At 29.5% G+C, this 10,590-nt stretch overlaps 2 protein-coding genes across 2 annotated transcripts; both read left to right on the top strand.

Annotated features, from left to right (window-relative positions):
* The first annotated feature begins 545 nt into the window (after nucleotides 1–545).
* LOC136076595 (uncharacterized) lies at nucleotides 546–1,888 on the top strand. Its single transcript, XM_065789898.1, has one exon. The coding sequence runs from the start codon at nucleotides 569–571 to the stop codon at nucleotides 1,202–1,204; it is 636 nt and encodes a 211-aa protein (XP_065645970.1). The 5' UTR covers nucleotides 546–568; the 3' UTR covers nucleotides 1,205–1,888.
* A 2,090-nt stretch (nucleotides 1,889–3,978) lies between these two features.
* Nucleotides 3,979–5,117, top strand: LOC136076264 (uncharacterized). Its single transcript, XM_065789738.1, has 2 exons — nucleotides 3,979–4,564; nucleotides 4,649–5,117. Exons 1-2 carry the CDS (start codon nucleotides 3,979–3,981, stop codon nucleotides 4,714–4,716), a joined length of 654 nt encoding a protein of 217 aa, XP_065645810.1. The 3' UTR covers nucleotides 4,717–5,117.
* The last annotated feature ends 5,473 nt before the right edge of the window (nucleotides 5,118–10,590 follow it).

Genomic DNA, 10,590 nt, shown 5'->3' with positions numbered 1-10,590 from the left:
TTTTTGAGGTTTATGTTTCTATATAAATTATTACTAGAAAATGTGCAAAGATGAGTTAAATTTAGTGAACTAGAAAAGACATTGTATTAGATTTTTATGTTTCTTGCAAGAGTATTTAGTGCTCAGTTTGAGTGTTCAGTTTTTATTAAACAGAGCAGTAATAAATAAATTAATGAAAAATACTTATCAAGCTAAACATAACACACAGTTTATCTTTGTTATGGAATCGTCATGTGGAACAATAACATCACCCTCAAGGTAATATTTTATTTATAAAAATAGTTATAAAATGTGGCTACATAAATCTGTTATCTCCAGGGTCATCTAAATTGATTTCCCCTAAAGACAAGATTTATATAAACTAATGAGTAATATAATTATAATATAATTAATATAATATAATTCTAATGATTTAAATTTGTATAAGTATGACTTTTTAATCATTTAAATCTGTTCTATCAAAAATTAATCAATCTATTAAATAAATCAATCTATTAAAATAATAATTAAATTTAAAAAAACACTTTTATATTCTAGTTCGATGGACTCAACTACACGATTGTTGTTAATGGAGGTTTTGACCTTCGAGCCATGGCAATTTAAACGTGGTTCAAAAGAAAGAGGCGATTCATGGGAAAAAATATCCAACTCTCTTAATGGATTACCTGAGCCTTATTTTAAAGTTACTGGAAGGTCAACTCGAGACCATGTAAACCTTTTAATTGAAAAGTTTAAAAAAAAAGATGCAGAAGAAAATAAAGCAAGTGGAATTACATGTGACTTAACAGACTATGATGTGGCTATTGCTAATGTCTATGAGAGATTTCAGCAATCTGAAAGTAATTTTAAAGATCTCTTAGTCCAAAATAATGCAAAGGTTGATGCAGATAATTTGCAAGCAATAGAAATGCGAAAGCGGTCATTAGAGACATGTAGTGAAAGTGAAAAGCGAAACGGACGACAAGAAACTAATAAAAAGTCCAGAAATAATGGCAATGAAACAATTTCTTATTTAAAAGAGAAAAGTGAAATGGAAATAAATATTAGAAAAGAGGAACTTGAAGTCAAAAGAATAGAAGTTGAAGCACAAGGAAAAACAATGCAACAGATGATGCAGCAACAAAATAACATGATGCAAGCTATGATGCAACAGCAAGCATCTTTTTTAGAAATTTTAAGCAAATTTTTACCTGAAAAAAAATAAAGCAATTTTATATTCTGTCTTATATTTCATTTAAAAAAGTATTTATTAAATTATAAAAGTTAAATAAAATATTCTGAAAGGGATGGTGCTTGACAATCAAAATATGTTGTTGTTGTTGAACCATATAGGCAAACGCGTGCATTATGCATTAACGCACATACCAAATACATTTTAGAAACTGGACTAAGTCCCACTTTAAGATTCTTTTTAAAGTCTAAAAATTTAAAATAGTTTACAATATCTCCAAATATCCACTCAACAGCAACACGAACTTTACTCATATTTTTGTTCCAAATAAGCTGTTCAGGGGATATGTTAGCTCCTTTAAATCCACATTGTAAATGAACTCTATGGGGGTATGCAGGGTCTCCGTAAACACACAAAGGCTCTCTATTGCTGTTAAAAGAATTTACTGCTAATTTATTTAGTAAATTCGAATCAGCGAGCATGCCACTATCATGTCTTTTCCCTTCCACAGGACCATATAAATTTGCAATTAAGCCATTGGGTGCAACTACTGATTGGAACTTTATTCCGTGACATCTTTTATGTCCATTATAAAAAATTCTTTGGTGCTTTCTAGGACGACTTATTTGTCTTAAAGTTCCATCTATAAACCCCCAGCAGTTTTTAAGAGGAGCCCCTTTAGCATGAATAGCAGCAGCATAAATTTCAAGATGCAGAGTGTCTAATCATCCCTGATTTACGTTGGTAAGTAAATGGCCCCATTGTGTAAACAATAAATTCATGATATGATTTGAAATCATACACAATTGCGGTACTGGTCTTGCAAATCGCGGAAACATATCTTGATACCTGCAGGGATACGCAAAACGTTTTAAAAAAATACAAAAGGCTTCGTCAGCTGAAATGGTGACACCATTGTAACACGTTATTTTTGCGGGAATATTAAGGATATTGATCAACTCGTATATATCTTTTGATAAAAATCGAAATTCGCTTTTGGTTTCATCCTCTGATATGTCGTCTAAATTAAATCTTGGATAACTATGATAAGGCAAAGTTAAGTTACCTGATTTGTTAACATCGTAAAGTAATAATAGCTCTTCGTCGTTTATTATCTTATTAGAATGAGAAATGAGTAACTGATTGCGAACCTGAGATAATTTTGACATGTTAATTTAAAAAAATAATTTAAACTTCGTTCTTTTATTGAAATTTACATCGAATAGGTTTCTTACTTAAAAATTATAAATATAACTGTACAAAAAATCATGCAGAAAAATATACAGAACTATACAAAGGCTTTTCGTACCGCAACGTTTTCATAGTAACTTTCGTAACGATATTTTACGAAAAACGGCTACGTGAACGACAACTTTAAAAAACATAGTTTCCCGGTTCTCGTTGCGGTTGGCGTTTTGATTTCGTAAAGTCGCTAGTATCTTTCAAAACCACAAAAATCAATTGCGGTTCCATGTATAATAATTTTATTTATTTTTTTAAAAAAGCGCGAGTTTTTTTTATTTTTGTGTATATCTTTACAGTAACTTTAAAAAAAATACGTGTATGCGCAATTAGTTTATTTATTTTAACTATTAAATTGTATAGCTTTATGAAAAAAATAAATAGAAAAAATCATTGTTTATAAAATATTTGTAAACTGGCTTTATTATAACAAGGTAAGTTTATAACATTTAATACTTTTTTTTCGTACAAAAAGTGTCAAATAAGTTAAGGAACCTACGAGAACCTATATCGAGTGCTTGAGCTAGTAAATGCTACATGTCTATAACCTATTAGAACTGTATACATCGCCCATTATTTCCCATTTTGAGTTTATTTGATACTTTAAAAATACTAGTTTCAAATCGTATTATTCGCTTGAAATCGAAATACTTATTTAAAACGTCATGTTTTTTATTCAACTAAACAATAACAGATGTTATTTTTATCCAATACAATTCAATGCACATTGTACTGTTTGAATAATACTTTTTTTGTTTTTTACTTTAGTTATAATATGAAAATTGGTGAGATTCACACACTTATAAGACAAAACAAACTACTTCCTAATGATAAATCATTTTTTTCATCAGTATTAACTCTCCTATCTTCAGTAGATATTACACTAAACGATTGTGAGTGTAAAAACTTTATAAAAGTATATCGTAAAAAGTGGATAGCTGCAAATAATGATGCAAATTACTTTGAAAAAAGCAATGAAAAATGGTTAGCTCAAGATTTTCAGTTTACGTACATTACGCTAAATTCTACAGTTAATGACGTTGGAAGACCTTGTTGCTCTTTTAAAAACTCATGCAACAAAACAAAAAAGAGAAAGCTTAACAATGTTATTAACAGTTTATCTGGCTCTGAATTACTTCATGCAACAAAATTAAAATTTAGAAATTAGTTTAAGTACGAGACTGCTAGAAAAATTGCCGAAATTTCAGATGAAAAACCAGTTAAAAATCTTATGAAGTACACACCGGATGAAGGTCTAGCATTGGTTGTTGATGGTGGTTTATCAAAGTTAACATACCAGCTTTTACGAAATGGCGCAGAAGAAAAAGGCTGCCACATTTATCCTTTATATAATGATATACGGTTTTCAAAATCTAAATGTTATCCCAAAAACGTTTATGCAGATGAGTATGCCGTAAACATACCGCTAAAAGACCTTCTTATGCACACTCTTGAAAGACTGTGTGACGTACAAGCTCCTGTGCTAATTACAATGTTAGAAGAACTAACTAACTAGCCATAATGAAAACATTAAACGAAATCTAAAAAATGAAGAGTGCTTATTTATGACTTGCATAGTATCATTAGAACTCAGCGGATTTTATAATAATAAAAACGTAGTAGTGTGGAGAAACGAAAAGCCGTCATCAACTGCATATTGTCGACCCGTTAGATTTTCTTTTCAAAAGGAAACTAAGAATGTTGTGGAAGAAGAAAAAAAAACTATTGATTCCGAAATTGAGAACTGCGATGTTATTAACATTACTTTTGCTGGGAAAAAATTAGCTGTAAAATGTTTTATTGAGCTGACCATGGTAGATGGTAAAATTCAAACAATTTTATCAACTATGACAAACTCGACACAGTGTTGTCCAGTTTGTGGTTTATCTCCAAAAAACATGAATAACTTGGAGAAAGTTATGAATTTAGACACCAATAATTTAGAGTTTAAATATGGTTTATCTAGTTTACACGCTTGGATAAACTTTTTTGAACTAATACTTCATGTTGGATATAAAAAGGAAACCGGAAAATGGCAGGCTAGAGCCGTAGCTGATAAATTAGCGGTAGAGCAAGTAAAGTGCCGAATTCAGACCGATTTTATGAACCAATTAGGATTGGTTGTGGATTTTCCGAAAAGTGGAGGTTCGGGTAAGTCAAATTTTGTATTATATAAAATATATTATATATCCATATAATATATTAAATATAAGATATAATTTTCTAATTTTTAAGGTACTAGTAACGACGGAAATACTTCCCGCAGAGCTTTTGCCAACTATAAATTAACCGCCGAGATATGAAAAGTTGATGAAACTCTTATATATTATTTTTATATTATTTTAGTCACTTTGTCATCAGGATATGAAATAGATACTATAAAGTTTAAAGTTTTTTGCATAACCGCTCTAAAACTTTATATATCCAATTATTCATGGTACTATATGTCACAATCTGTCCACAAAATTTTGGTTCATGGTCATGCTATAATTGAAAGACAATTTCTACCAATCGGAGTAATGTCTGAAGATGCCCTTGAGGCGCGAAATAAAGACTTCAAGAACTTTCGGGAACATTTTAGCAGAAAGACTTCAAGAAAAGATACAAACCAAGATTTGATTAATAGGCTTCTTGTATCCAGTGATCCCGTTATAACATCTCTTAGAAAACTAAAGTTAAATAACAATCAAAGTTTGCATAAATTTCCCAGTGAAGTTCTAGAGTTGTTGAAAGAATCAGCTCCGTAATTGAATGATTTGTAATATATAAATTAGTACAAGCTTTGTTTTCTTTTTCCTACAAGTAGCCTTTTTTCTATATAGTATAAAAAAACTTAAGATAATGTTATTCAGAATTTGGGGTAATAGATTTAAAAATTAAAAAATGTAATTCGTTAGACTAGAATTTTACTAATTACTACCATAATTAATCTATAGAATTTATATTTCATCATAAAATATAATTAAAACCTCATAAGCATTTTATGAGAACTCAAATATAAAAAATTACAAACCCGCGTTTTTTAAAGTTTTATCTATTATTTTCAGTATATTCAATAATTTAACTAAAATTTATAGTAAAAGCGAATATTTTTATTATAATGTGTTTATTTAGACATTTAAAGGACTTTAGTAAAAAAAAAAATTATCAAAATGATTTTGTCCACCATAAGTATCCGGTAATATCCGGCCCACTGTGCGATGGGAGAACTTTTTTTTTTTTAGGAGACATAAATGTGATACAAAATGTAATAATATTTCAACACCTCCCTCCCAACCAAAAATTCTTGGATGCGTCACTGGTAACTGACTGACTGGTAATTTAAAAATAATATGCGAGAGTCTTTCATAAAAATAATATGCAAGAGTCTCTCATGAAAATATATCGTTTGACATAACCATGAGCGAGATCTCGTTCTCGTTTCTCGTGAGAAATGGGACTTCTCGTGAGAAACGAGAAATAGAAAATTCTCGCGAGAAGTAGAACAAAACTTAAATATTATATTATTTTCCAAATTAAAAGTTATTATAATTTACAAAATGCTTAATAATTTGTTTTTTTAATTAATTAATATTTTGACTCCGTAATTTTAATAAATCTGATTAAAAATTTAATTTGTTTTTGACAAAAACAAATTAAATTTTTAATTAGATTTTTTAACAAGATTTTTTTTTTTAATCTAATTAAAAAATTTTAATTAGATTTTAAATATTTTTAATTAGATTTTAAATACAAAAACTTTTTGTATAAAATGGTGCACTTTCGACTTAATTTCATTAGTTTACTAATGGAATTCAGCTTGACACATATTGTTCATATTGAAAAGAAATATTCTTGCCTCATTTCAACGATCAAAAATGTCACCAAGAAAAAACAAAATCTGGAGATATTTTCAAAAAACAAGTGACAGTGCTGAATGCAAGGCGTGCAAAAAGTCTTTGAAAACAAAAGATGGAAACACAAGCTTCATCGAGCGGACTTCATCGTCACCTCGAAATAAAAACACAGCCAAGATTACGTTGAGTAATCAGTGCATCACAGTGGAAATCAATCGAGGAAGCAATAGAAATTTTGGCACCACTTAAAGAAGCTACAGAAACGTGATCAGCTGAGTCTATTCCAACAATTAACACTGTCGCCGATTCTCTTTGTTTAATCCATGACAAAATTGATCAATTTAGACGGATTCGAAAATTGATCAATTCGAGACGGATGGAAAAAATGGCTACGGTGTCTTGTATGCAAAAAACTTGAAAAGCTGCATTGAGAAAAGATTTCTTCTTTGTCACACTGGAAACTTATTGAGTGCTGCAGCAAACTACTTAGATCCTGCTTTAAAGGGACTTCACTTAAAGCTCTTCAAAAAATTTCAAACAACAAAAGAATGGTTAGCCTCACAGGTTAAGGATAATGTTGAGTGCCAACCTGTTGCCAGAGTCCTTTCAGCAGATTTGTCCCCTAATTCAAAACTGAAGAGCAAGTTAAACGTCAGACTTGAAACACAAGAGCCAACATCTGAACTGAATACTATTTTGAGCAAAATGTGCCAGTATGAATATCTCCCTGATGTCAAAAAAAGACTTTCCGATTCTTGATTGGTGGAAATTGCATTCAAATACATTGCCAGAACTCTTTTCATAAGCTAGACAAATTTTAGCTATTCCAGCAAGTGCAACTAAATCAGAGAGAGTTTTTAACTTAGGTGGAAATGTCGTCCGATCATCCAGACACAACTTACACCCAGAAAAGTAGAGCAAATCATCTTAATCAGAGAAAACATTGTCTTGTTGGAAAAGTTTGGCAAAAAAATCCTAAATTATTATTTGAAAAAGTTGTTTACATTTGACAAATGTCATTTGTGTCTACTTGTCAAAACCATGTTTACATTTTTTTTTTACTTCGATTTTAATAAATTTATTTTCAAAAAATGTTAAATTTCTCGTCTCGTCTTGTTCTCGGTCTCGCGAGAAGTACTAACTTCTCGTCTCGGTCTCGTCTCGGTTTGAAAAAACCTAGTCTCGCTCATAGTTAGTTTGACAAAAGGATTGCTGACGATGTAAAGTATAGTAGGGCTGTAGTTAACAAAGAAATACTTGACAGTTATTTTATTTTTTGTTCTATTTCATGTAAATATTGTTATATATGTAAGTATGTTGATAAAACTAGGTTATGAACTTTTATGTACATTGTTTCAGATAAACCGATTTGAAATAAATAGTTCTACACATCTGCCAAAATTGAAAGTATTAATGCTTAATTAACTGCAGAAACAATTTTGTTTGATTTTTCCATGTGATATTAAAAAAAATAAAAACACCAAAGAAAAGTGTAACTTTTATTTGTTTTATTTTAACATCATATTTATATATATATTTAATATCAAATAGTAAAAGACTTTGTGATTTTTTATAGAACAGAACCTATTTATTATAATTAACTAAACATTTATTTAATAACTATGAACATGAACGCATATTCACTGGAATCAACTTTTTATAACTTACTAAGAAAAATTCAATCAACAGATTATTAAAAGTACCCCAAACACCATAAACACCCATAATAATCCTAATATTAAAAAACACCCATAATAATCCTAATATTAAAAAAGTTTAGTTTCAAATCTTGGCGGTTTTCTGCGACAAGACCTTCTTTGAGTTTCCGTATTTTTTATTTTCATTGATATACTTATTTGTATTTTTCTTTTTTTATATATATATTGTATGAAGATAAACAATAAATATAAAATAAAGAACAAAAAATTAAAAAAAAATCAATTAATAGATTATTTGACTTGAACTTACTCTATATCATGAAAAAGTGTCGTGATATCACTTGGTAAAAAAAGACTTGTGTTATCGACAAACATTACCGCCATTAAGTTTGAGTCTTTATGAACCAAGCTTATATAAAATTGAGCATTTAAAAAAACTTTAAAAATGGTTTTGCAGTTTCACCTGTTGGTTTGCGGTTAGTCCAGATTCAATTACACTAAATTTGGAGATGGAGGTGCAATGTACAATAGATTTAAAAGTGTTGACAGACACAACACAAGTCATTTAAAATAAGCTGCTGTTAAGTAAGCTATCTCTTAAAATTGAGTTAAATGTTTCATCTGTTAAAAAGCAAATTTAAAAATTGGCAGTGTAATTAAAAAATAAAAGGTTCAAACCCCCACTGCTGGGCAAATTTTGCGACATCGGTCGAGAAGGAGGCGTGAACTTCCAGTTAAATGCTCATCCGCGTTGCTCTGAAACAAGACCGTAAGGACTTCTAGGGGCATTTAAAATTAAAAAAAAAAAAGTTATGAAATAATGCGGGCTTAACTCCTATGACTATTTTAAAACTCTAATTTGTAAATTGAAATCTTAATATTAACAAAGAGATTATTTGCTAATTACTCTTTATATTGTTATATTTATATATATTCGTATATGACACTAACAATATGAGCTAGGTTTCTTTCAGAACCTCAAAAAATAAAAAACATATTTAAACATACATATACGGGAGATTTAATATGCTAAATAAATATAATACATTGTAATTTTAATATACACTGAAGAAACAATCACCGCGAAAAGTACTGAAGTTATAACTACCGTCACAGGTACTGAAGATATAATCACGTTGAGTATCTACTTACAGTATAATATTTGCATAATTATTAGGTCCGTAACCAACCAAAAGGCATTAAGAAGCCGAAATAAAAGCAAATAGTACACTTGATTTTAGTAATTAGGCCGAGAAGCAATTAGGACCCAAACCTCATTACAGGTGAATAAAAGCTTTTAAGAAGCTCATTTTTACTCCTATGCCCAGGAAACTCACCGTTTATTAACCAAATTAAAAAAAAATTATGAGTTTTTAATTTTATAGTTGTGCTTTGACTGCACATGCAGCCTATGTAATTTTATACAGAGTATACTATGGAAATCAAGAAAAATACTAAAATCTCATTAACGAAAAAACGCGTTAAGTATTGGCGCGAAAGGAATCGCTAAGTAAAGAGCGTAATGGAATTACAAAACGGTGCAAAGAAATTTTCAAACGGCACGAAGGAATTATCAAAAGACTATTCGCGAAACGTAAAATTATGTACCGAGAAAATACTATAATGAGAAATAATTGGGTAACAAAACTAATAGTAAAAAAGTATCAAGAACAATGAAGACATGTTTGTAGAACCAAACAGATATTGTCGATGTTATTAACTCGATTTTGGATAATGCAAGCAAAAGAAAAAATCCGTGACTGAAAAATTTAATACCAAAGCTCAAAAAGATAAATAGCTAAAAATAGGAATCAAATTATGGCACTATTACCAAAAATTAGGATGAAAATGCCTTTACATGCGTTTTCAAGAACAGCTGTTAACTTTGATGGTCCGTTCATTACGGTAAAAGGGAGAGGTATGTGAACAACAAAGCGATATTTATATTTATTCACTTGCTTTAAATCACGAGCCGTACATTTAGAAATGGCATTTGAATTTATTAAAGATTCTTTTTTGAACGCATTTTATTGGATAGCCAATCTTGAACTTTAAGAACTTGTAGATCTCTTGAATTTAGACAAAGTAAAACAGTCAACAGCTAATAAAGGTGTTAAATGGAATTTTAACTCCGCGATGGGGCCACATTATATATATATATATAGGGGTGACCACGCTTTTTTTCGGCGAGTATAATTAAATACAAAGAATTTATAATTACAAAAGAATCTATAATTGCTAAAACATTTAATGAGTTGTTTGTCAATGCAGGTTTAAATTTAGCATCAAAATTAAAACACAGTGAGTTCAACAACGAGAAATACTTGACTCCTAGCAAATCAATAATGCAAAAAGCTGAGTTAACTGAAAAAGAATTATTAAATGCTGTGTGATCATTAAAATTAAACAAAGCACAAGGATTTGATAATGTTAGCAGTAATGTTATAATTAAATGTATTTTCTATATTAAAAATTTTTTTTTGCATATATCTAATCTTTCGTTTAAAAAAGGAATCTTTCCATAAAAACTAAAAATTGCAAGAGTAACACCAGTTTTTAAATCTGGATATAGTAATATTTCTAACTATAGACCTAAATCTGGATATAGTAATATTTCTAACTATAGACCTATTTCCCTTCTTTCTTGCTTCTCAAAACTACTAGAACGCATTATGTATAATAA

The sequence above is a fragment of the Hydra vulgaris genome, chromosome 02 (assembly GCF_038396675.1).
Source record: "Hydra vulgaris chromosome 02, alternate assembly HydraT2T_AEP".
In the NCBI taxonomy this organism is placed as follows: Eukaryota; Metazoa; Cnidaria; class Hydrozoa; order Anthoathecata; family Hydridae; genus Hydra; species Hydra vulgaris.
The sequence above is the reverse complement of the archived record's forward strand: the minus strand, read 5'-3'. Positions and strand labels throughout refer to the sequence as shown.

Bases quoted from the DNA above. Each gene is read 5' to 3' on its own strand.
- LOC136076595 (XM_065789898.1), top strand. From the start codon at position 569: ATGGAGGTTTTGACCTTCGAGCCATGGCAATTTAAACGTGGTTCAAAA.
- LOC136076264 (XM_065789738.1), top strand. From the start codon at position 3,979: ATGACTTGCATAGTATCATTAGAACTCAGCGGATTTTATAATAATAAA. The intron at 4,565-4,648 runs GTAAGTCAAATT...CTAATTTTTAAG, and splicing joins TCCGAAAAGTGGAGGTTCGG to GTACTAGTAACGACGGAAAT.